The 27,008-nt window shown below is 40.6% G+C and overlaps 1 protein-coding gene across 1 annotated transcript; it reads left to right on the top strand.

The window, feature by feature from the left end:
- The first annotated feature begins 7,042 nt into the window (after positions 1-7,042).
- On the top strand, positions 7,043-22,646 carry CUNH6orf163 (chromosome unknown C6orf163 homolog). Its single transcript, XM_042679615.1, has 5 exons — positions 7,043-7,190; positions 8,474-8,568; positions 10,833-10,940; positions 15,197-15,399; positions 22,211-22,646. The coding sequence occupies exons 1-5, from the start codon at positions 7,043-7,045 to the stop codon at positions 22,644-22,646; spliced, it is 990 nt and encodes a 329-aa protein (XP_042535549.1).
- The last annotated feature ends 4,362 nt before the right edge of the window (positions 22,647-27,008 follow it).

The following is a 27,008-nucleotide window of genomic DNA, read 5'->3' as shown; positions in this document are numbered from 1 at the left end:
TATGGAGTTTTTGTTTGTTTGTTTGTTGTTTTTTGGGTCCGGTCGTGGGGCCTGAACTCGGCCTGGGCACTGTCCCTCGGCTCTTCAGCTCAAGGCTAGCGCTCTACTACTTGAGCCACAGTGCCACTTCCAGCTTTTTCTTTTTGCTTATGTGGTGCTGAGGAATCGAACCCAGGGCCTCATGCATACAAGGCAAGCACTCTACCACTGAGCCATCTTCACAGTCCTATATGGAGTTTTTAATGTTTTAAAACCTGTATCTTTTTGTGTGTGTGTGTGAAAATACTGTACAGAGGGGTTACAATTACATGGGCAAGATAGTGAGTACATTTCTTATCAAGCATTGTAGCCTCCTCCTTTGTTTACCCTTCCCATCCCTTCCCATCCTCCCTCTCCTCTCACCCAATCCTCCCCTCCCTCAAGTTGTAAAGTTCGTTTTTGACGTGACAACTTGTACTTCTCATTGTTGCAACAGGTCCACCTGTATCCTTATTTAAACGACATGTTTTTTCCCTTCCCCTCCACAAATTATACCGACATCAAATACAGTGAAAGCAGGTGTTATACTGGGGGGGAGGGTAAAACCTGTATCTTTGTAACTGTTGGGAAAATTTAGTTTTGTTGTTTACAAAGGAAATGTTCATTTGCTGCCTAACATAGAACCTGCATATGTAAAGAAAGAAATCATAATTTTAAAGCCTAGAGTCAACAGTAAAGTATAAAAAATAAAAACTGATTTGGCTCTGAAATCATTTTTATAGGGATAGAAGGTTCATGTATTTTGATTTCTATTTCATCTATTTTTGGTTCCAAATTTTAATTGAAAAGATACCTTCCCTCAGCTACTAAAATAATGATTAAATGGGAAGATGGTATAAAGTAATGTAAGTTTTTCTTTCTTAAAGGAAGTATGTTACACTGGGCTATGCTTTGTTTTTGTTTTTGTTTGGTTTGGTTTTTTGGTGAGGGGATTGGAATTCAGGGCCTAGGCACTGTCCCTGAGCTATTTTTGCTCAAGGCTAGTGCTCTACCACTTTGAACCATAGCACCACTTTGGGCTTTTGAGTAGTAAATAGGAGGTAACAGTCTCATGGGGACTTTTGTGTCCAGGCTAGCTTCAAATCATGATCCTCAGCTCTCAGCCTCTTGAATAGCTAGGATTACAGGTGTGTGTCACCACCATCCATCCTGGGCTATGTGGTTTTTGTTGTTTTTCCCAGTTCTAGGGCTATAACTCAGGGCCTGGCACTGTCCCTGAGCTGCTTTTTGCTCAAGGCTCAGACTTTATCACCAGCTTCTTTTGCTCTATCACTTGAGCCACAGCACCACTTCTAGCCTTTTCTGTTTAAGTGTTACTGAGGAACCAAACCCAGGGCACGATGCATGCTAGACAAGCACTTACCACTAAGCCACATTTCCAGCCCTGGGCTATGTGTGTATTTGACTGGATTAATTTTATTAAATATGTCCTGGCTTCATTTTTGTTTTTATTGTTTTTGTGATACTAGATTTGTTTTTTGGGGGGGTCCCTTAGTGGGGCCTGAACTCTGGGCCTGGGTGCTGTCCCTCAGCTCTTCAGTTCAAGGCTAGTGCTCTACCACTTGAGCCACAGTGCCACTTCCAGCTTTTTTCTTTTTGCTTATGTGGTGCTGAGGAATTGAACCCAGGGCCTCATGCATGCAAGGCAAGCGCTCTACCACTGAGCCACCTTCCCAGCCCTGATAGTAGGTTTTGAACTCATGGTTTGCTACTTTCTAGGCTGGCATTCCACCACTGAACTACTCCTACAGCACAGCTTCTTGCTGATTGTTTTGGAACTTTTCTTGTAGACTTGAAGGTTCAGGCTGCCTTCCAACCATGATTCTCAAGATCTCAGCCTCCAATTAGCTAGGATTACAAGTGTGAGCCACTGGCACCAGCATTAATTCCAGTTTTTAAATAACTGGTTTAACTACTAGAAGCTGAGATCCTAAGAACTGTAGTTAGAAGTTGATCTGAGCAGAAAAATCCATGATATCCCATCTCCAAAATAACCAGAGAAAAGCTACACTGCAGGCATAGTTCAGTGGTAGAATTCCAGTCTCTGAAGCAAGTTGAGTATGTGTGAAGCCCTGAGTTCAAACCCCAGTACTGGAAATACACACACGCCAACTAGAATTATGCATTAGGCAATAAGTATAAAATAAGAGGTTCCTTACTATCTCGTGTGTGTGTGTGTGTGTGTGTGTGTGTGTGTGTATAAAGATATAGTTATTATTTGTAGATATTAAAGAGTTGCAATTTGAGTTTATCTACATGTAAATTAAATTTTTATTACTAAGTCCTAAATATTCCTTATCCATGTGGTACACTTCATAACATTTAAGTGCCTTCTAACTTAAATACCTTTTTGTTTTTGCTTTTCCTATGGATTTTAGTTGTTGCAGATCTAAGATTCTTCTGTTTTCAGCTTCTGTACTTGATATCAGAGTTCCATCTTTTTAAAATTATTTTGCTCTTCAACAAAATCAGTTGCTATTCAGTGTCAGGGGAGATACGGGTCAAGTGACCTGTCAGGAGGTTATCACGGCACAGAAAGGCATCTAGAACCAAATGGCTTGCAGCCTGAAGCCACGTAACCACCATGTGAAGGAATCAAGACAGCAAAAGATATGGTCAGGTACCAGCTGTGAAAAGTAGGGTGTCAGAAGAATAACATTGCATTTTAGGAACAAGTACTTAGTTAACTTTCTACATGGTGGTTAACAGGTTATATTACAGCATTGTGTGTCTAGAGTTTCAAAGATTGTCTGCCGTACAATGATTCTTTCATCCATTCTCTTATCAAGTGAGGATGTAACAAGCTGCGACGGACCAGCTCGGCCGGAGCACTGGGACCGACTGGACAGGGATCTCGGGATAGGTGGGCAAGGAGTCGGCGAAGTGACAAACAGACACAGACTCAAAAGAGTTGCATCTGAGTGTATCTTTATTGAGGAGAATTAACATTTTTATACAGTGTGTGATTGTGACATAGATTCTTTGTTTATTTAAGCACATAATCAATTTTTTTAAAGGCAAAGCATTGATAAATTACATGAAAATTGATGACTATCCCACCGTTTAAGCTAAGTGGTGCAAAACAAGTCTAGCATATTGTTTAATAGAATACATCATCTATTCAGCCTTTTTATGTTTAATAATTAACAAACCTAAAACAGGGCTGTACTTATATTGTACTCTTTTTATTTTTATTTTTATCCAACTATTTTCATCTTTATAAGCTCCTGTATAAGGAAATGGTTCTTTGGTTGGTTCAGGAAATATGATGTTACTAACTTTATAGTTTGTGTGAAACCACCATCTATTCCCTATAACGTAAGTTGGACTAAACTTAATCATAACTGTTGGGAGAATCTTTCTTTTTCTTTTATAATCAGAGGTCCCTTCTTTTTTAGAACTTTCTGAACTACTGGGATAACTCTTTCTAACTTAGCTTAATTCATTGATTTTTGTCTGTTGGACATATCTGGAAATTTTAAATCTCTTTATATACTATGCGTGAGCTGCAAAACTGCTTGTGAAGTTGTAGGAGTTTCTGGAGGCAACGTCACATCAGATGATAAATTGATTGGGGCATTCCCACATTTAATCTTTGGTCTTAGTCTTTATTACTTAGAGAAGCCATCTTTATTGGACTGGAAAGATACAACATGCTCTGTTCGCGGATCAATAGAAAAATAGCCAAAATGAGAATAAAGGCAATGAATATACAGCCAAGAAGAATATAGTAAGAATAAAGGTAGAGGCTATAAAGGTGCAGCCAAGTGTATGGGAAGCCTTGAACCAACACCCCCTTCCTGGGGGCATGCTTCCTTTGTCTAATGCGATCTCTCACGCAGACTCCGCAGAAGGTGGCGTGGCACCCACTGGCCACAGAAAGATGTCCACTCAGCTGGAGATACCAGGAACCACTGGAAGTGCAGAAACTTAAGCATTTGACCTTGTTTCTCTGGCCAGAGACTATTCATTGAATTTGCAGCCCCTTATTCTGTTGCCGATGTCAAATCAGAAGCCATCTATCCACCACAGGCAGCTTTATGGAAGTGTTCCACCTACCTGCGCTGGCCTCTCTTTGCTGAACCCAGCTAAGGACTCCTTGCAGACACATCCTCATGGCTGCTTTGCCTGCTGTGATCTCTGCTCCTTTCCAAACGCTTGCTTCGGCAGCTTCCCCTCCATTGTGCCTGTGCCTCTCGGACTGGGTTCCCATGGTGGTTGGATATTGAGCTGCTTGTTAGAGGAGGAAACAAGGGTTGTTGTGTACAATGGCAGGCCTGAACTGGCCTGGAGGCAGGACAGACGCTCTCCCAGGTGGGACTTGTCAGGGCACAGGGCAGGCATCCTGCCACTGGGCCCTGGGTCACTGTGGTGAGCAGCAGTCACACTGGAACTTCTCTTTTTCAGAGAATAACGGGTTAAGTCTGACCAGATTGTCTTCTCTAGGGAATCCGGTTCTCCACCAACTCCTGGGGGATGCCTGGGGTTTGAGTCTATGCCAGGCTCCACTCCTGTCCAGAACCTTTCATTACAGAAGTTTCAACCAAGTGTATGTGGCGTGGCAACAAGCAAAGTAAAATACCTGAAATGGTCATTAAGATTTTGAACATGCAACTTTGCCTGGTCTGATCCTGTCTGCTTCTGGTTAAGACAGTGGACTGTGAAGAGAAATTATGAATTAGGGCAGAAACCTAGATCTTGCTCCAAAGTCTAGGATGTTTTTGGCCTTACTATCTACCTCCTTATATGGTAAGTATTCGTAACATAATTGAGCAGTCACATTATCATCAAACATAAGATGTTCAGATTTTAAATACTGAAACAATTTTGAAACAATTATCTAAAAGACTGGACTGTAAAAACTACCTATTGGTGAAGCAAAACTAAGTTTTGTGTTTAAAAAACAGCTGGTCAGGGAAGATATATACAGTGAAGTTCAACTAGTTAAAAAGGATCTTTTTGTGGAAATTTGAAAGTGGACAAAATTGACAGATTAGGTCTTAAAGCAAGCCTTGATAAGAAAACCTTTGTTGACTACAGGGTAAGTGACCTTTTCCCAGGGAAGTGATCTCTTGCCTTAGAAGAGCTGTTTGCCAAAATCCACAAGCTGTTCAGTTGGCTTTCAAAGAGTCCTTAATGCACACAGTGAAATTACTGATGGGTTTTATAGCCTGATCTTCCATGGAGTTGTCAATCCTTTCAGTTTGCCAGGCTCTGAGGGAGTGTCATGATGGAAGACTCAGTTTAAAAACAAGGGCAGTCCCAGGAAAATCAAGGGCTTACAATAGCTTTTGGGCAAGAATTTTTAAGAGTCATATTGACACAGATAGACTGCATTCTTTGCCCAGATAATTATCTCTGAATGCAGTGATTTTCAGTGTTTTTAGTAAAAATTCTCTTTCTTACCTTTCTCCCAATCCCAATACCATTTTCTTGACGTCAAGCCTGGTATCATATGATAGATTTGTGTAAGTTCTTGAATCAGTTACCAAGCCATCTAAGTCAGTGGAAATATGATGCATGAAGGAATTTTGTGACACATTTAGCTCATTTAAGCATTCTGTTGTTGAGATTAATTTCATTGAAGGCATTATTTTATTATTAGGCCTGCCTGGCAGACGCTGTGTATGACACTACTAAACAGTTTTAAATTTTAGTAATAATCTTTTGCCTGAGTGTTAATAGCCAGAATTTCTAAGGATGTTTTTCTAAAAATCATAGGTGTAATTTGGTTTACTGTGATTTTAAAAGCCATGTGGAGTAATTTTGAATATTGACCTAATAAAAGTGGCATTTCCTATAAAATACCATATTTCCTAATTTTACTGCCATACCAAAATACCATATTATAAGGAACCTGTAAAACCCAGTATTCAATCCCCAGCAACTAAATAACCTGGAAAAAATTAAGGTACTTCCTTAATTGTTTGCCTTGGGAGAATGCATTATTTTTAAATAACTGTTTGAGCTGGGCACCACTGGCTGACACCTTTAATCCTAGTGACTCAGGAGGTTGAGATCTGAGGATCACAGTTCAAAGCCAGCCCCAGCAGGAAAGTCTATGAGACTCTTCAGTTAACTAGCAAAAAGCCAGAAGAGGCATGGCTCAAGTGGTAAAGTTCCATCCTTGAGAAAAAATGCTCAGGGACAGCATCTAATCCCTGAGTTCAAATGCCAATACTGGCACCAAAAAGAAAAAGGAAAACCCACCCTGTTGAAATAAAGTGTGATCAGCTGAAAAATATTCTCCCTTGCAAAGATGTCCAGGTCCTAGTTTCTGGAACCTAACCTCTGATTAACTCTTACGAAAACAGAGGCTTTAGAAGATGTTGAGATTGCTTTTTCTAGATGAAACTGGTAGAATCACAAAAAGTCCTTAGAGGGAAGCAGAAGATGAGAGGGAGAGACAATGACACCACAGAAGCAGAAGGAATGGCCATTAGAGTGTGGGCTCAAGGAGCATAGAAGGCCTTGAGAAGATGCAGTGAGGGAACAGATGTTCCACTAAGGCTGGCAGAAGGAACCAGCCCTCCTGCCATCTTGATTTTAGCCCTACAGGACGTTAACTCCATAAATTCCAGAGGACAACTTTGTATTATCTTTAAGGCATTGAGACTGCGAATTTGTTACAGCAAACTAATACTATCAGAAAATTGAGTGGCTGCATCATGCTGTTTTTTCCATTATTTCAAGTTGCTTTTATGAGCAAAGCTTGTTTTTCCTAGCAACAGTTGCTAAGAAATGAGCAACTTAGCAGGACCTGAGGGAAACAGTTAAATCTGCCCAAATCCAGTGCCCATGCCTTATGGCAGAAGTTTTCAGCACCATTCTTGAACATTAGGCACATAACTACTACCTGATCATGACAATGTCATTCTTCTCAGCCTGTAGCATTTTCTTAGGATCTTAATCCTCTTTCAGCTCTCTAAACTGATAGCTTCTCTTAAAACTGTTTCTTAGCCTAAGATTATTTTAACTATTAAATAGAAGCTGAAACCTAACAATGATAAAGAATCCAGATTATACAAATTTTGTTTGTTGTGCTGTTTGTAATAAAATAGTTCCACCAGCCCCTTTTGGGGACACCTTCAAGCAGATCTATGAATACAAGCCATTTAAGACCCGCTTTTACACTCACAAAGATATACTGGGTAAGTGATTGAATTCTTTTCCTTTGTCCTAACATTTAATAGCATTTTATAAACATAAACCTCTTTTTTAAAATTGTCATATAGATGTTTATAAGCTTGTTCCAAGTTGCTTGTCCCTACAGGACATCTGGCATGTACAGAATTAGGCTCCTCCACTTACAGTTGGATAAGATATCTAGCCTCTCACTCTATTTCCTTATATTAATAACAACAATATGTGCCATTCTGGTTGTTATGAGGCTTTAATGAAATATTTGTGTCTATTATAACACCAAGAACATCATAGTAAATGTTCTTTCACTCTTGGCCTGTATTTGAGACTTTCCATTTTCTAAATAATACTCTAACAAGTAAGTGAAATAATATAGTTTCTAAATAGTAGCTAATGACAAAAGTAGAAACATAGCATGAGAGTGTTTACATACATATATACATATAACAAAAAATAAGTGAAAACATAATTACGTGGAAAGTAATTTAACTGAGTAAAGATGTGAGAAATGAATGAAGAGTATAAGATTTTAGTGTGAAAAATCACTGTGATTTCAATACACAAAGGATTTGTTTCTCACAATTTATAAGCCACCTCTTACAGTTACTCAGATGAAAATGTACAAAACTATCACCACTCAGTTCTTGGTACCAGGTCCAGCTCTGCCCCTGCCTATCAGATAATATGGTATGGTCTTCTAACTATATAAATTTTTACTACCTTATCTGACTAGAGAAGATATTATGGGGTTTTTTTTTTAGTATTTAGAAATCAAGTTAGAACATTGGCAGGGAAGCAATAAACTAGCCCTCAGCTCACTCCACAACTGGTAAAACCTGTGAAGATCCACACATTAGAGGAAGTACATTCATGCTATGTTAAAGAAGACATTTGGAATTCACTCTTGAAGCAGAAGGCACCAGCACTGACAAAGAGTAAGGAGAGAGGAAATGAATGATGTACTAATATCTTCTGAGGTCTTGCCCTTCTCTCTTAGGTTCACAAAATGTCCATTTTCTGCAGGGCATTTATTTCACATAACTACCCAAATTGCCTGCTGTCTGGACTGGGTAGAGTAAAAGCCTAATAGTGCTGCCTAATTTATTCCCTAATGTTCAGTTAGAGGGAATTTTTCCCTTCTGATGGATATCTTTAAAGAAAACTTTACTGGCTGAGTTTATTACTCAGTAGTAGGGTGTGTTGCTTAGCATGTGAAATTCAAAGAAAAAACGATCTGTCTCCTAGTTGGTTTAAAATAATTAGATTTGTGATCATTTTTATTCAAACACAGATATTGGGGCAAATATTCTGAAGCACGAAGACCAGTTTCGAGAGGAAAAACTCAAAGAAAGAATTGCAAAAGCAGAAGCTAAAGTATGGGATCAGGTAAAGGAAGTTAAAAAACAACAACAACCTGGAGAACACATTTTTACAGTTTCTTCACTCTGGATTTGTGTAAAACAATAAACAAAGCATAGTAGGAAATAGCACAGGCTACAGAGTCTGATAGAACTGACTGAATCTGGGCTAGTAGTGGGATCTGAGGCAAGTTCTTAAAGCCTTTGTAGTCTTGGCTTCTTCAAGTATGAAAGGGTAATAATAAGGCTCAATGAAACTGGATGCTTGACATACAGTAAGTATACAGTATGAAGTGAGCCTCATCAGGAGCCTCTTTTTAGACTATGCTCTTTCCATAGTTGATTTCTGCCTTCCTTATTCTCAGTTACAACATAAATAGGGAAAGGGCATCTGTTGTAGATGGTTTATCATGACCTATTTAACATAAATTAAGGGCCGTCTACTTGTGCAATGTGTAATATATCTGTACTAGATGCCTGCTTTTAACAAAAGCTTCATCTTGCTCTAATTCTCTTTGCATCCTCTGTCTCCAAAATACTGCTAGTGTGGTGACCAGCTGCAGTCCAACTATTTGAGAATCTGGAGCAGAAGACCAATTGAGCTCATCAATTCAAGACCACAGCCAGGGCAATGTATTGAAACAAACAAAAACAAATCCATGATACCTTGTGCCTATGACTGCTGAGAGCCATAGGGCCAGTTTGAAGATTGGGGCTACAGTAGGAACCTTAATCCTGTAGCCCTAACTTCTTCCCATTATAGATTGACATGTGACTACCTAAAGAGAGTTAAATTGGGCCAAGCTCAATGGCTCTCACATCTTCAATACAAGCCACTCAGGAGTAGAGATTGGATGATAGTTTGAGGCTAGCCAAGTAAAAAGATTGTAAGGCTTTATCTCAACCAATAACGGGTATGGTGGTGTGCACTTACCTCTGTTTCACAGGAAGCATAATTAGAAACTACAGCCCTTGCCAGCCTGGGCAAAAAAGGAGGTCTTATCTAAAAAAACAAAAACCCAGAGCAAAAAGTGCTAGAGGTGTGGCTCAAGCAATAGAGCACCTGTATACTTATGTGTAAAGCTGAGTTCAAACCCTAGTGCCACCAAAAAAAGAAAACATAACCAAGCAAGCAAGCAATGCCTCATCTCAATAAGCCAGTATGTCAAGGACACCTGTAATCACAGCTATACAGTTAAGACTGTAAGCAGGAAGATCATGGTCGAGTGAAAAAAAAATGGAACAATCCAGAAAAATAATCAAAGCAACTGAGAGGCTGAGAGTGTAGCTTAAGTGGTAAGGTAGGATCCTGAGTTCAAACCCCAGAGAGATGTGGATGGATGGATAGACAGACAGGGAAAGAAAGAGAAATCACCTTCAGAGCAGGACAAACCACAGTAATGAGTATTGTTTATTTCTTCATAAAATAGATTACAGAAAAGAGTATGGTAATTGTCCAATATTAATGCTGGCAAAAGCTTGGTAAATATGTGTTTTCAACATACAAAATAGCCTAATGGAGAATTTGAGTCTTTTTTTGTTGGTGGTTGTGGAGCTAGAACTCTGGGCCTGGGTGCTGTCCCTAAGCTCTTTTGCTCAAGGCTAGCATTCTGCCCCTTTGAGCCATAGCACCACTTCTGATTTTCTCATGGTTAGTTGGAGATAAGAGTCTCATGGACTTTCCTGCCCATGCTGGCTTTGAACCATGATTCTCAGATCTCAGCATCCTGAGTAGTTAGGATTACAGGCATGAGCCACCAGCACCAAGCTTGAGTCATCTATCTTTATTAGTAATAAAGTTCAAATTGATTATGAGCCATCAAGTACTTATTCTTCCTAACATGAGGACACTTTTCTGAATAGCCTACAGTTTAAATGTAAGCATATCCACTATTCTAAGTATTCTGTACAAATAAATGACAGAACTTCTTTTTGAACCACCAGGTGGTACTCAGCTTCTTCTAGCTTTGTATATCAGTTCACTTACTCTGTTTTCCAGATTGTTTATGATGAGCACACATTACTAAGATGCCAAAGAGAAAAAACAACTGAATAATGATGCCATGTTGGCAACAACTCCTGATGCAGGAGTTAGCCAAGGAGTGAGATGTGCTTGGCATTTCTGGCTAAGGGAGCCAAGCTGCTGTGGGAAATGTGAGGGGAATGGAATAAGCATGAATGGACCCTATGTTAATTGCTGCCCTTATGGTAATAAACATGAATACCAACATATCAAATAAGTTGTCCTGTGCTTATCATGATATCTGAATAAATGGACTCTTTCTTTCAAAGGCCAATGAACTCCAGAAACAAGCAGTAGAGAAAGCACTGGAAGATGCAGATGCTAGACACAAATTCGAAATTCAGGTTTTGGAAGAGAAACATCAAAAAGATTTACAGGTTTTACTATTGTTGTTTTAAGAGAAGCTTGTTATCTTAAATTACATAGTAACTTTCTTTACATAGTAAAGGAAAGTAAGTACCTAAGTTGTCAAAGGGAATTAGGGCAAAATCAATAATGTACAAAGTTTAGGAGTTTGTTTTGTGCCAGTATTGGTCTGGAACTCAGGGTCTTAGCTTGTTCACTCAAGACTAGTGTTCTACCACATGATCAATAGCTCCACTTCTGGCTTTTGGATGGTTAATTGGAGATAAGAGTCTCATAAGCTTTCCTGTCCAAGCTGTCACGGAACTGTAATCCTCAGATTTCAGCTCCTAAATAGATAGGATTACAGGAGTGAGCCAAGCCTCCTTGCTAAGGCAAGGTGGATGTTTTGCAGAGGCTAAGAGAAAGTGCTGAAGCTGCACAGAAGAGATGCTATGCTCTGTGGGGCATCGATGCTTGTCTGCCGAGTCTCGATTGTCAAGAAATATGAAGATACTACATTATTCTTTTTGTGTGAAGCAAGTGTTAGACAGAGTTTAGTTGGTGCTGTTGGCTCTTGTCTCTAATTCTAGCTACCCAGGAGGCTGAGATCATAGGATTGCAGTTCAAAGCCACCCTGAGCAGGAAAGTCCAGGAGACTTTTATTCCCAATTAAACCAGCAAAAAAGCCAGAAGTGGAGCTGTAACCCAAGTGGCAGTGCACTAGCTTTCAGAAAACAAAACAGGGCTGGGAAGGTGGCTCAGTGGTAGAGCACTTGCCTTGCATGCCTGAGGTCCTGGGTTCGATTCCCCAGCACCACATAAGCAAAAAGAAAAAAAGCCGGAAGTGGCGCTGTGGCTCAAGTGGTAGAGCACTAGCCTTGAGCTGTAGAGCTGAAGGATAGCGCCCAGGCCCAGAGTTCAGGCCCCACGACCGGACCCAAAAAAAAAAAATGCAGGGGCAGCGCCCAGGCCCTGAGTTCAAGCACACACACACAAAGTATTTAGTTAATTGATCTTTGAAGTGTCTTATTATCAAAACAGTTTAGTAATTAAGGAATAAAAGCCTTAACTTGGGTGCCAGTGGCTCACACCAGTAATCCTAGCTACTCAGGAGGCTGAGATCTGAGGATCAAGGTTCAAAGCCAGCTGGGGCAAGAAAGTCTGTGAGACTCCTATCTCCAATTAACTACCAGAAAACTGGAAGTGGCCTTGGGGCTCAAGTGATAGAGCAGTTGCCTTGAGCTGAAGAGCTGAAGGACAGTGCCCAGGCCCAGAGTTCAAGCCCCAGGACCGACAAAAAAAATAAAAAATAAAAGCCTTCTGCAGTGTAGCAAACCCAACTAGCATTTTGACACCAAGAATGTTTTCCTTAGATCCTCAAAATATGCCAAATGAAGCCTCTCTTAGAGATTTTACTAGACTTTTTTCTGTTGTCTATTTCATTTTTGAAAGTATTTACCATTGGAATAATCAGAGACTAATATGAAGCCTATGGGTTATTTATTTTTGGTTGTACAGGGTATTAACTCAGGGCCTCACATATGCTACGTAAGTTTTCTATCATTGAGCCATACCTTTTGCCCTTGTAATAAATATTTAAAATGTGTAAATAATTTTCTAAAGCCAAAAAGTCAAGTTCAGTTCCTCTTGAAGCTAGAGTTCTCTTGGCTTGCAGCTTCAGATAAGGATTCTCTCTGAGGCCCAGAAAATGGAATTGGCTCCTAGGTCTCCACAGATAGGAGGTGTTAGGAAACGGACTCATGAGTGTTAGGAAAGATCAAGTAGACAAAAGGAGAAAAGAAGGGAGGAACCTCCACGGACCAGTACAGGCTTTAAGGATGGCTGCTGAGAGACTCCATGTAACGCTGAGCAGGATGGGAGAAACACAGACTGGGGAATGTGGGAAATTTTAGGTGGTTATGTGTTCTAGGGTAAGACTCTTCTTTTTAATTTCTTTGTCCTATCCTGCTGGGGACTTATTGTCTGAACTGTCCTGTTTGGGATTTACAGTGCAAACAGTCCTGTTTGGGGTTTTATGGTAGAGGTGTCAGTCCTGCATTTTCAGATAAGGTCAGAGTGAAGTTTTCCTGAGAACCAGACGGGGAGGGTTGTCAGTGGACCATGAAAACAACATAAGAGTTATGAGAATAAAGCAGATGCTCATCAAGAGGCTAGTGGGGATTAGGGAATCTTTAGCCAGGAGAATTCTTACTGTTTTTGTTCCTTTCTGCTCTGGGTAAGAGTCATTTAAAGAAGGGATTTTGGAACAAGGAAGAAATGGAGGGAGGGAGAGAGGGAAGGAGGGAAGGAAGAAAGGAGAGGGGGAAGGAAGAAAGGAAGGAAAAAAGGAAGGACTAATATATGTGTGTATATGTATGTATGTGGATGTTTATATAATTATCTTATAAGATTGCATCTGGGGTTTTAGAATGAAATTAAGTAGATGAATGAATCTCTTGAAAGATCCAGTATCTTAGCCAGAGATGGAGGAAGGAAGTGATAGTTTTATGTATGGGTTTTGTTTTCATTTTTGTTTTTATTTTTGTCAGTCATGGAGCTTGAATACAGGGGTTGGGCTCTATCCATAAGCTTTTCGCTCAAGGCAAGCACTCTACCAGTTAGAGCCACATTGCCATTTCTGGTGTTCTGGCGGTTAAGTGGAGATGAGTCTTCTGGACTTTCCTGCCTGGGCTAGCTTTGAACCATGATCCTCAGATCCCATCTTCCTAAGTAGCTAGAATTACAGGCGTTAGGCACCAGCACTTAACTTGGAACTGATAGTTTTGTTTTCGTTTTTGTTTTTTTGGGGGGGTCTGGTCAAGGGGCCTGAGCTCTGGTCCTGGGCGCTGTCCCTCAGCTCTTTAGCTCAAGGCTAGTGCTCTACCAGTTGAGCCACAGCGCCACTTCCAGCCTTTTTCTTTTTGCTTATGTGGTGCTGAGGAATCAAACCCAGGGCCCAGGCATGCAAGGCAAGCGCTTTACCACTGAGCCACCTTCCCAGCCCGGAACTGATAGTTTTTAACCACATTTCCATCCCTACTACTTTGACTGACTTGCCAGGTGAAATGACTTGTTTTTATTACATTCCCATGATGTCTTTCCTAAAAACAGAGAAAAACTTACCTTTACAACAAACTATTGATACTCCTGGACACATTTTCTTTCCTGCATATGTTTCTTTCTTGCATATATCACAACATTCATTCCACAATTAGGTTATTGGTCTCTTCCACTCCAAATGAGTCTTCCAGGAACCAAGAGTTCAAGCCCTCCAATGTTCATAACGTCTGTTTTGGCATACAGTAGAGTTAAGTAGGCATTTCCAAAATGATAATATGGTTTTCCTTTGGGAATGTTTGTGAGGCTCTTCTCTGCAAGTCTTGGTCTGCTTCCTTTCTTCTTTTGGTGCTTCTACTACACAACACTGGAGTTCCTGTCCCTCCCCCCCCCCCCCCCCACTAAGGAGGTACAATGCTTGAACAATGGAGAGGACTAGAAGGCAGGTGTTTGAAACTGCAGTGATGTGCTCCTGTTTTCTGTCTGAGCATCAGGCTTCCACCAACCCTGCAGGCACTCAGGAGGCAAAATAATTAGATCTGAAGTTTACTGAAGTAGAATTCTCTTATGTATATTTCTGACAATGTGTGATTATAACACAACAAAAAATGAAAGACCCACTGAGTCCAGGCACTGGTGGCTCACACTTGTAATCCTAGATACTCAGAAGGCTGAGCTCAGAGGATCATGTTTCAAAGCCAGCCTGGGCAGATAAATTGAAGATCCTTATCTCCAAATAAGCAAAAGGCAATATGAAGGTGTGGCCTAAGTAGTAGAACTCCAGCTTTGATTAAAAAAAGAAAAGCAAGAATGTGAGGCCATGAGTTCAAGTCCCAATATCAGCACCAGAAAAAACAGAGAAAGAAGGAAAGAAAGAAAGAAGGAAAAAAAGAAAGAAAGAAAAAGACCTGGTTCTGGGAATGTAAAGTACTTACCTAGCATGTGTGAGGGCCTGGATTCAGTCCTCAGCACTAAAATTAAAACCCTTTAACCCATCTATTTTCCTTTCTTCATTTCAATAAACTCTTTATGGCATATCTATTTATGCTACATAAGATGATCCTTTTGATTTTATTTAATAGCATATAAATGGAGTTCTTTTACCGGATGCTTAGTGTTTAACTCATCAGGTTAACAGGTACACATTCCATGTTGATTTACAGTTAAGCTTCAATATTCCTTTTATAACATCAAAGCAGACATATCTAACTACATTTTTCCTTTGCTAAAGGATTTAGAAGCTAAAACCAAGGTGCAGATGTTTAAAAACATGGATGTAGAAATGCAGCGAGAACACGAGGCTGCAGAACAACGTATGGTCCACAGAATTCAGAGGATCATGATGGAGTGCCACAAGGAGAAGCTGGAGGCTGTGAAGAAAGCCAGGGAGGAAGAAAGGCTCATCGCCAAGGAAGCAATAATGAATCAGAGATGGTATTCTACAGAATTCATGTGCAAATTAGTGTCTGACTCTATCAGAATCCTCCTGTGGCAAGGGTGAAGTTAAGGTGTATAGGAGGACGTGACCTAGTTTTTTCTGTGTATGTTTTCTATCTATCTGTCTGTCTACCTATATGTATGTATGTATGTATGTCTATCTATCAATCTATCAATCTATCTATCTATCTATCTATCTATCTATCTATCTATCTATCTATCTTTTCTATTTTCAGAACTAAAGATCATTCTTTTGGGGTTTTGGCTAGTGCTCTACCACTTGAGCCACAGCTTCCTCTACATTTTTGTTGGTTAATTGGAGATAAGAGTTTCATGGAATTTCTAGCCTGGGCTGGCTTCAAACCATGATTCTCAGCCCTCAGCCTCCTGAGCTAAGATTACAGGGATGAGCCACCAGAGCCCGGCTGTTATTCCAATTTTATTGTGTAGTTGTATGTCAGGTTATTAGTAATACATCTTTATAATACCACTTCATAATGCCATTCTCTCCTATCTTTCTCCCTCCCATTCCTACTTTCAATGATATTTTGGTTTTTGAGAAAGGGTCTAAATAACTTTTCTCAGGCTAGTATCAACTTGTGATCCTCCTGTTTCTGTCTCTTGGAACTTGGATTATAGGAATGCACTATCTAGCAGGTTTTTTTACATTTTTGTTATGAAATCTATCTAACATGTATTGTGTGTGTTTCTAAGGAAAGTATTATGTACAAGAACCCAACAGAAGGGATTAAATTTGTCATTATTTCTGAAGCTTTAGATGGTCTTCATCAGTTATATCTCCTTCATTCTTCTCCTAAACATGGTGTTTTTCATTCTGTAACTGAGAATAAGAAGAATTAAGAAACATTTTTCCATAGACACATAAAACTCAACATTCCCGTTCCCCAGCCTTGCTCATATCCTACAGTGGTAACTTGTGTTACATCTTGATATTATTCTCACTACAAACTAATCTATGTTGCCCAAAAGACTGACTTTATGGAAGAGTGTAGAGCAAAACTCGCATGTCCTGACTCCTGCTTTTCCCTGCCAACTGCCTCCCACAGTCAGTCATTTTTCATAATAGGGTCACACTTTCCATACCCTTTCATGTATTCACAGACCCAAAAAGTACACAATCACAAATTCCTTGACATAAGTCATTAGTCATTATGTATGTATAGACAGCCAACAGGAGCCCAGACTTTGTCTGAAGCAAGAGAAATACCACGCTTTCCAGATGTTAAGAGACCTCCTTGTTTGGCCTTCTGATTCTGGCTCGTTCCTTTGTCTGTGCTCCCTGACTTAACAAACATATTCAATTGTAGATAATTAACAAGTAAAAATATTTCTCAGAACTGGGCCAATAGTATCCTCTGTGAAGGAGATGAGGACCATGGTGGTGCAATTTCAAGGCATCTCCCCTTTGGCCAAGAGAAAAATCACTGTGGAGATAGGAAAGGAAGGTGAGGGAGCGTGTCTGGAGGAGGCAGAGCCCTGTGGAATCACAGTTGTAAGTCATGAAGGTATCAGACTAAAGAAAGGGCAGAAAGTGAACTCAACAGACTAACAGGATTTATTCAGGAGTGTCTCCTTCAGCCTAGTGGAAGGGAACATGACACATCCCCCTTCCAACAGAGTCTCTTTAAATATTAGGCAGAGAGTACAGTCATGGAGGAGCATCTCACCCCGTGAAAGTGGGGTGGGATGGGAGGCAGGGTAGGTGAGCAATGTTATTTTGACTGAGGAGTTTCAAGGTCTCAGCAGTATCTGTGTTCATCAAGGTATCAGCATCATATGTGGACTTGGTCTCAAGTTCTCTTACAAGACTGCTGGTACATTTCTTCAGGAGTAAAGAAAGAGGAGATGATGCAGAGGGGTCAGCAGCAAGGACAGTTTGAAGCTATGGCTATGAGAGGGGAGGTGGGTGCTTTAGGTTAAATCATTTCCATCAGCAGTCCAGATCAGAAGAAGATAAATCCTCCCTCTCTCCTCCCCCCCTTTTCTCCACTTACTCCTCCTCCCCCCTCTCTCCCTCCCTCTCCCCTTCAGTCTCTGAGTCCACTCCTCACTCATACCTGTGGGCTTCTTCTATTGCCACCCCTCCGGCCCTTTCCTCTGGGATGCTTAAATGAAAGCTTTTCAGTGTGCATCTTTGATGGAGGCAATTACCTAAGCTTAGGGAAATGCCATGTTTTTGTTTGAAGAGGCCTGATTAGAATGTCTGTTTTGTCCAGTGATGTTTCTCAAGCACTTGGCACATGACCAGCCTTCCTTGTATTTACTGAACAAGGTCCACCTTTGTTGTGATCAGCTTAACTCTACCACATACCAGATTTCATTTCCAGACATTGGTAGACTCCAAGGATTTTTTTTTAACATTTGCAGACATTTTAATATATGCAGGGAAACCTCCAGTTAAAATTCTACTGGAGAGCCTTTGTTTAGCTATCAACTTTCATCTAAGACAGGAATTCAGAACAGTTCCTTATAAGAAATTTCTGAAATGCATGGATTAAGTTGATTAGAATCTAAAGAGATTATCCAGAAAACATTAGAGTTTAAAAAACTCTAGTTAAAAAACTTAAACATCCCCACTTGGAAAAGGTTTAATTGTTTTGTAGCCCAAGGCAAGACATGAATGAAGCAGTTGCTCAGGAATTTTTGTGGTCATGGCAGTAATTCCTAATGACAACTACCCTTTATTTGATACACAGCACACACAAAACCTTTTGTATACTCCTCATCAAATTCTCAAATCCCTTCCTGGCCATTCTAACATCCTGCCTATCTTCAGATTAAGACTCAAGAGTCTTAGAGAGAAATGCAGCAAACTGACAAAGGTCCTCTGGAAAGGAGGTGACCGGGTCTAATTTGGATCCTGGCCTTTATGATGCCAATGCTTGCAACCTTCTATTATCCTGTGCTGCTCTATAGGAAGTTATATGAGTTATCTAGAGCACTGGGCTACTTCACCAGAAAATGTCAAGTGTATTCTGTGTGGAAGCACTGAGCTCTGCCACAACGAAATCATGATCTTGCATGGTAGTATACACCTGTCATCCCAATACTCAGGAGGCTTAGGGAGGAAGAGGAGGCTTATAATGCAAGCCAGCCTGGTTACAAAATCCCAAAACAAGAAAAAGAAAAAAGAAAGTAATCAAAGCCCTTTCTCAACATTATGTGACATAACCAAAGCATGGTTGCCCCTCTAGAGCAAGATTGTGTACACCCTGCCACAAATAACACTTGGGCACTAGAAGAATTCAGAGTCCTGGAAATGTTAAGCAAAGCCATGATGGGGTCTAGTGGTGTGGTTTTGTTTAGTTTTTGAGGAAATTGGTCTTGGGTTGAGTGCTAGAAGATGGAAGTCCCATTTGTGAGAAAGGAAAAAGAACAGAAAGAGCAGAGACACGTAATAAACAGGGCCAGTGAAGTGCAAGAGTACTAGTAAGATACGAGAGGAGACTGGAATCCTGGTGTGGCCTACACTTCTGTGATTCCTGCAGGGCCTGCTTGAGGAGCCCCCTGGTCCTCCAGCCAGCCCTGGAGCCATGGCTTCCCAGAATCCTGAATACATTAGGAAAATACATTGTGTTCAAATCCTGTGAACACAATGAGCTATATATCTGAAATATATCTAACAGTCCTGATGTTCAAATGGAAATGAATGAATAGCCTATTATGGGCTGTCCAGGCAAATGATCTGCTCTGTTCTCTTTGGCTCCATTTTATGTACAAATGAGTTTGGAGTGAATTTCACCATAGTTTAGGATTTGCTATTAAGAAAGATCTGTTAGTTTTTACTGTCTTTAGAGCTAGTATTTTTATTGATGGATATAGAAAAGGGGTTAAAAACATGATGTTAGCAACATACATAAGGAAAGTAAAAATTATACTTAATAAGTAGGATTGAAGAAACACCCAGGTATTTTTCTTTAAATCTATGAGCAATGTATCTTCTAACCATTTCTTTTTTTTGGGGGGGAGGGGGGGTGCAGTTGTGGTGCCTGAACTCTGGGCCTGGGCACTGTCCCTCAGCTCTTCAGCTCAAGGCTAGCGCTCTACCACTTGAGCCACAGTGCCACTTCTGGCTTTTTTCTTTTTGCTTATGTGGTGCTGAGGAATCGAACCCAGGGCCTTAGGCATGCAAGACAAGCTCTCTACCACTGAGCCACCTTCCCAGCCCTCTTCTAACCATTTCAACAGCCTTCCAAACATAATGAGAAAGAATGCTAAAAGAGTTCCAAAAGAGAGACAGTCACACTAGCTCATACCTGTAATCCCAGCTACTCAGGAGGATTGCACTTAGAACAAAAATTTAGCAAGGCCCCTTCTCAACAAATAAGCTGGACCTTATGATACATGCCTGCAATCCCAGCTATGTGGAATTGCATAATTATGACTTGAGGCTAGTCCCAGGCAAAAAGCTCAGTACCCTATTTGAAAAATAAATAAAAGCAGAAAAGCTGGAGGCATTGCCTATCCATGAGTTCAAACCCTAGTACTGCCAAATAACGCAAAAGAACAGAGGTCAAATTAACTGTTGAAATGGGTTTTCCATGCTTTATTTTGACACAGTAAATGCTCAATAAACACTAGCCCTTGCTGTTAAGGGTGGATATCCTAATTGGTAGGAAAACTAGAGAGACTGAGGACCAGTGATGTTTGCTTCAAGATTGGAGAAAAGGGTCAGGTTGAGAAGTCACAGTGAAAAGAATCAGAGATAATGAGACTTGTACATTGGGATGGGCTTCAGATGACAGGGTAACTGCTAAGTCTTGAAAGGCCATGTGAAGACTGAGACAGAAAAGGTGGATTTTCATGAATAACCATAAATACGTGAATTTACAGATTTTTATTCAACTCTTCAAGAAATCCACTGAAGTTTCTCACAATAGCTGAAAGCTGCCTGACCTCAGACTGCCAGGGTTGTAGGGCTAGTTTGAACCCCTCTGGGCTTAGTGGCCTCATCCTAGTGGGCTACAATAATAGACCTCTCTCAGGAGTGAGTGGATAGATGCACAAAAGTTGTCAGTTTGGTATACACACTGAAACAGGACAGTAGGGCTGGCTGCTCTCAATTACATGTAGCCATAGGCATTATGGCCAGAGATCTGGATCATCAACAATGACTCAAACTGTAGTCTGAGGACCTTTAGGGTCCATGTGTCCCAGTAAGAGGGGTATCCCTGAAATCAAAGCTGCTTTCTGGGTAAGATATTTCTTTTTCAACCTTCAATATGTGCAATATGGTTTACCAGTTTTAATATGAATATAATAGAAATACTATAAAAGCCTGCCATTTTGTTTTTAACTCGGCAATAAAGATATTGCAAAAAAAAACCCACTTTTCTCACCAAATTTTGTTATGGAAAAATAGATTTCATAACAATATTTACGTTAACATGTTATGGATCCATTGCTATTTGATATTAATATTTTTAAACTCTTAATGTTGAGTACTGTTAATGTCAATGGATTTAATTCATACAAACTAAAGATCTTTGAGTTCCTCAGTAGTTTTGAGTGTAAAAGGATCCTACAGCTGGGCACCAGTGGCTCACGCCTGTAATCTTACCTACTAAGGATGCTGAGATCTGAGAATCACAGTTCAAAGCCAGCCTGGGCAGAAAAGTCAGTGAGACTCTTATCTCCAATAAACCACCAGAAAACCGGAAGTGGGGCTATGGCTCAAGTGGTAGAGTGCTAGCCTTGAGCTGAAAAGTTCAGGGATAGCTCCCAGCCAGATTTCAAACCTCACAACTGACCAAAATAAAAAGGATCCTACAATCAAAAAATTCCAGCAAGCTGTCAGAGAAATCTCAGTTTAAAAAAAAATCAAGATTAATGTTAAATCTAACCTGTGAGGGTCAAGTTATCTTCCCTCTGGCTAAATGTAAGCCACTGGGTTGTCAGAAAATTCTTTCTCTGGATCTAGTGTTTTTTTCTTTTTTGTGCAAGTATTGGGAATTGAACTCAAGGCTTGGGTGTTTTCACTCAAGGATGCACTCCACCACTTGAGCCACAGCTCCATTTCTAGCTTTTTGGTGCTTAATTGGAGATAAGAGTTGTGTGAACTTGCCTTCTCAGGCTGGCTTCAACTAACAATCCTCAGATCTCAGCCTCCTGAGTAGCTAGGATTACAGGTGTGAGCCACCAATGCCTGGACTCTTCACTTTCAAGCATAATTCACTCAGGATTTTTCTGGCTAGGCAGTCTCAGAGACCCAAAGTTGCCATTAGACATTGGGCTACTGACCTCTCCTGAGCCCACAACAGGGAACTACCTCAGGAAATTCTCTCTCTCTCTCTCTCTCTCTCTCTCTCTCTCTCTCTCTCTCTCTCTCCCTCTCCCTCCCCCTCTCCCTCTCCCCCTCCCTCCCTTCCTCCCTCCCTCCCTCCCTCCCACTCCCAAGTCCTGGGACTTAAACTCAGCCTAGGCTCTTTGTGCTCAAGGCTAGCACCCTACCACTTGAACTACCTTGCTACTTCTGACTTTTTCTGAGTAGTTTATTGGAGATAGAAGTCTTAAGGATTTTTCTTCCTGGGATGGCTTCAAACTTCAATCCTAAGATCTCAGCCTCCTGAGTAGCTAGCATTACAGGTGTGAGCCACCAGCACTCTGCTAGTAAATACTTTTTCACCCTTTGGAAATGCTTTTTAATTGACTGTTAATAGCTAATGCTGTCTAAACACTTATCCATACTGGCTTGTTTACTTAGGATAGGCTCAATGACGTGATGATTTACTCCTTTATTAAAGGCAAAATGACTGACTAATTTATGAATCTGTATGATGTTTTACAGCAAGGCCATGGAGGAGTTCCTGACTAGTGGTGTGACAGCTATGAAGGACCAAAAGGAGAACATGGGCCGGCTGATAAAGGCCAAGGAATATGAAATGAATGTGTACTATGGCATGGCTCAGAAGCAGAAGCAAGAAGAGGTGCAGGTGGTACTGCAGGAAGTCGAGAAGACACATCAGGTCATGCTTGGCACTGTGAAGAATAAGCTGGTGAACACCCAGGATGAGCTGCTGTCTGTAGCCAAACAACTGGGAATCATGACCAACTGGAAGAATTTCCTGGAGGAGGAATTGGAGGAAACCAGAGAAGCATTTCAAAAGTACATCAATTACACTTTCCCTAAGCTTTCACCAGGACATGCTGATTTTATTCTGCCATCAAGGAAGCAAACACCTGCCGAGCTTGTTATTAAGGAGGATGAACCAGTTTTTGATTAGAAATTGGTAGCTGAAATGTCCCTATGAAAGAGAACATTCATCCCAAGATGAAATAAATGTATTCAACACCGTGAAGTGATCCTCAGTTTTTTTTGCTGGGTACTATAGACCTGTAAACTGCTATTTTGATGGAACACTAGAATATTCAAAAGCACGTTCAAGGATGTGGTTCAAGTGGTAGATCACTTGCCTAGCAAACAAAAGGCCCTGAGTTCAAATCCTGGCACAACCAAAACAAAAGCCTGTTCAAAAGTGAGCAGAAGTTAAATCAAACAGATTAGGAGGAAATGTTTCATGAACACACCAGTTGTCTGGCTTTACCCATATCTACACCAAGCACATAACTGCATCAGTATTTGTTGGGTAGGTGAGAAGTAAAGGACCACTTTCCTAGATTGCCCCAAATGTAGGAGGGCCATACAAATTCCAGTAGAGAGATTACTGTTTGACAAAAATAGTAATTTCCCTTCCAATTCAGTGAGACAGTATTTGAAATCTGAGACCTGAATAAAAATAATTCAGGAAAGACTCACCTGTATTTGCTGGGTGTGAAAGAAAATTGTGTCTGTAGAAGTCAGATTTCCTCCTCTACAATCGAAAGTCTCCTGTGTTTTGTAACCAAACCCCCTGGGATGTGGGGTCCATCTCCTGAGTCAATGCTATAAATCTTTAACAACCACAGTGTAGTAAATCAAAATGGAAGAATACCCGAGCCATTAAAATTTCTCAAAAAATATCTACCCACTACAAGGTAATATCAACAACTGATTAATCAACTTCTAATTAATATAAGCAACTTATTGTTGGTTGCTTAAGAACTACAAAACAAAGTTTCAGGTAACTGAAAAGTACTATTCTATATGTGTGCCAGTTCTAGGCTTGAGCTTAGGACCAGGAGTCTGTCCCACTTGAGCCACAGCTCCACTACCAGATTTTGGTGGTTAATTGAAGATAAGAGTCTCAAGGACTTTCCTGCTTGGGTTAGCTTTGAACCATGATCCTCAGATCTTAGCCTCTTGAGTAGGTAGGATTACAAGTGTGATTCACCATTGCCTGCTGAAAAGTACTATTCTTGAGAAAGCTTTGGATGTATTTTTGACATTATCGATGTAGGGTTTCCTAATGGTAAAAGCAACAGCTTGGTTACAGTTGTAGTGTGGCCTCTGCCCAGTGCAAAGTCTGATCTACAGATCACAAGACAGCTGCAAGATGACTGATTGCTGAAGGGCAGGAACTATGGCTATACTGCTTTGCAACCTACCTTGTTCTCCAGATATGTAGCAGACAGGACAGAATTGGTTGTTACCCAATTTGACAGATGTTTAAAAAATCCCACCATGTGCTGGGTGCTGGTGGCTCACACTTGTAAGTCTAGCTACTCAGGAGGTTAAGATCTACGGATCTCGGTTCAAAGCCAGCCCGGGCAGGAAAGTCTGTGAGACTCTTATCTCCAATAAACCACTAGAAAAGCGAAAATGGTGCTGTGACTGAAGTGGTAGAGCACTAGCCTTGAGCTGAAGAGCTGAGGGACAGCCCCCAGGCCCAGAGTTCAAGCCCCATGACCAACAAAACAAGCAAACAAAAAACTCACCATGTTTTCACACGTGTATATGTATGGGACACTATAAACACATTCTAGTTTAAAATTGGAAGTCAGGTCGTTTTTTCAAAGCCAATCAGCTAGTTGGGGCAGAACCTATATCAACCCCATAAGGTATGACTTTTGGGCCTGTGATTTTAGCCATCCTGTTTCAAGTATAGATCCAAATGCCATTTTTCTTCCTAACATTGTTGTCACATTTTCTGAGCCATTCAGAGAAATACATAATTTGGTGCTTTCTGGATTAGTGAAATTTCCAAGTGAAGCCCTCCTGGAGATGCCACAGTTTAGTGGTGCCTAAAGCCCTCGTAAAGGTCATGTCAGCTCTGAGTCACGCCTATCCAGTTCCAACATGATCCCGATGCTTGATTAATGCCTGTGGCAGATGGTGTTTACTTTCCCCAAAACTGATTTTATAGAGAGACACACTTTGACAGTGACACCCTGAACACCGTGTCGTGTAAGCTAAAAAGTAAAATCTGGTATGTAAAAAGGAAACATAGAGTGGGGATACATAGGAAGCCTCTTACAAATTCAGGGTTTGGGGGTTTGGGGTTGTGTTTTTTTTTTTTCAGCTCTAACATGGGAAATTTAGATGGAAGACAACTTCAGTCGGCCACTGTTGAATGCCCTATTGTTTCAGTGAAAGATTTGGTGAGAAAAAAAAGTAGAATAATCTAAGCCAAGAGAAATTTATGAGGGCAAGCAGTTAGGAAAATGTAGTCTACATAAGGGAAGATTTCAAGACATAAAATTGGAAAGGAAGTTAAGGGTTAACCATGCTATGCTATGCTAGCGAATTGGGAAATTAATAATGTCATGCTAGAGAATTAGGAATTCATTTTGTAGATGATAATATTATTATGAATGTCTTCAAATAATAGACCTGAGAAAGATAGCCTTAGTAAGGTCACAAAACAGAGAACTAAACAAACCAAGTGAAACTCCAAAGCCACAACACAAGAAGCTCCTTTTTCCAGTTAAGGAACAGCTGGCTATTAACCAAACAAACAAACAAAAAAAGAGTGAAATCTCTGTGCTATTATTATCCCTTGTAAATTGGGACGTTCTTTTCTGATGGGTATTTGAGAGGACCCAATGATAAACAAAGGAACACATGTGAAAGAGCCATGCAGACTACGAAATCCTTCTAAGTGAATTCTTATTTCTCAGCAATCCACATGAAAGGAAACGTGGACATGGAGCAGAAATATTTTAGAATACAGAATACAGAAACAACATTGGGATTTATTTGGGATGAAGTAATAGAGAAGAGGCTGATGCAGAAGGGCTGGAAGGTGGGAGAAGGAAACAGGGAAGGCAGGAAAGAGGAAGATGAGAAGATACAGAAGATGCAGAAGATGCAGGAAGGCTGGAGATCCCATATAAGAAAGAAGCAGGGGTGGGCAAGCTATTCACTCAGCATGACAAGAAGTTTTAAGAAGATTTCTCATTTTCCCACTTCCTTCTCTTGACAACTTCTTTCATATTGTATCATTGGCTTACTCTCCAGCATGTTGAGCTGGGAACTGCTTGCTCCTCTTCAGACCAAAGAAAACCTAAATATTTGGTTAGGTCACTGTTCACATGATGGCACTCAACAGTCAATGAAGCTTTTTAGACACAGACTTTTGCTGCAAAGACATTTAAAATGTTTTTATATCTGTAATCTTTGAACTTTCGATTATGTAGGATGTTGTTGGATACTCTTGTCCTTATTTTATGCATCAGAAGAGTTAAAATGGTGAAGAGATCTGGCTCAGTTGGTGATATTCCTCTCTCGAAGGACACCCTGTGGCCATTATGTACAAACACAAGGACTTGCATGGATCAGATTCTGAAGAGTAAGTGGAGATGATTTTGAGCTTCTTAAAATGGGGTGGGAGGACTTGAACCCAGGGCCTGAATGCTTTTTCACTCAAGTTTAGCACTGTACCACTTGAGTCATGGCTCTACTTCTGGATTTTTGCTGGTTAATTGGAGATAAGTCTCAAAGACTTTTTGCCTGGCCTGGTTTCAAACTGGGATCCTCAGATCTCAGCCTCCTACAGAGAGGAGTACAGTCATGAGCCACCAGCACCCACCTTTGTTTTGAGTTTTTATAAACAGTAAAATTATAGAGTCAATGCACACCCTGTTTTTCCTGAGGGAACATGAACTGGCTAAAGTCGAACATCTGACTTTGAATCATAAAAATGATATTGTTAGCTAGTCCTCACTTTGCTTAATAAGCCCTCACAGCAGGTGGGTGCTGTGATAAGCTGTAGGACAGTCTCTTTCCCTTTGATCCCCACCACAGTTATAGGAGGGCAACACTGTTTTTCAGTAAGTAATGAAACTACAGCTTAGAGAGCTTAAGAAATGTGGCCAAGGCTTTTAGTTCAGGGTCTATGTCATTCCAGTTACTTATAGCCTTTGGGGGCTTCTTACATCTTTGTCTGTAAAATAAGACCATTACTATGGTTTGCATGTGCTGTCTAACAGTGTTGAAGGGGGACCTTCAAGAGATGGAGCCTAGTGGAAAGTGCTTAGATTATGGAGGCATTGCCCTTAGAGAGGATTCAGGCTGTTCTTGAAGAGTGGGTTAGCTCTCAGGAGAACAAGACTACTCTACAGGTTTGATAGCAGGTACACGTAGCAGTAAGCCAAGAGAATGCAAGGAAAGGTTGGGTACATGCCTCACAATATATTGATCTTGAGGGCAAAACAGCCAGTTACACAAAGACTATATATATCATCCTGTCTCCCTATATATATCATCC

This window comes from Dipodomys spectabilis, unplaced genomic scaffold, assembly GCF_019054845.1.
Source record: "Dipodomys spectabilis isolate Male_0828 unplaced genomic scaffold, ASM1905484v1 ptg000053l, whole genome shotgun sequence".
Lineage (NCBI taxonomy): Eukaryota > Metazoa > Chordata > Mammalia > Rodentia > Heteromyidae > Dipodomys > Dipodomys spectabilis.
Note: the sequence above shows the minus strand (reverse complement) of the source record. Positions and strands in the feature narration are given on the sequence as shown.

Bases quoted from the DNA above. Each gene is read 5' to 3' on its own strand.
- CUNH6orf163 (XM_042679615.1), top strand. From the start codon at position 7,043: ATGATAAAGAATCCAGATTATACAAATTTTGTTTGTTGTGCTGTTTGT. The intron at 8,569-10,832 runs GTAAAGGAAGTT...TTTCTTTCAAAG, and splicing joins AAGCTAAAGTATGGGATCAG to GCCAATGAACTCCAGAAACA. The intron at 15,400-22,210 runs GTATTCTACAGA...GATGTTTTACAG, and splicing joins GCAATAATGAATCAGAGATG to CAAGGCCATGGAGGAGTTCC.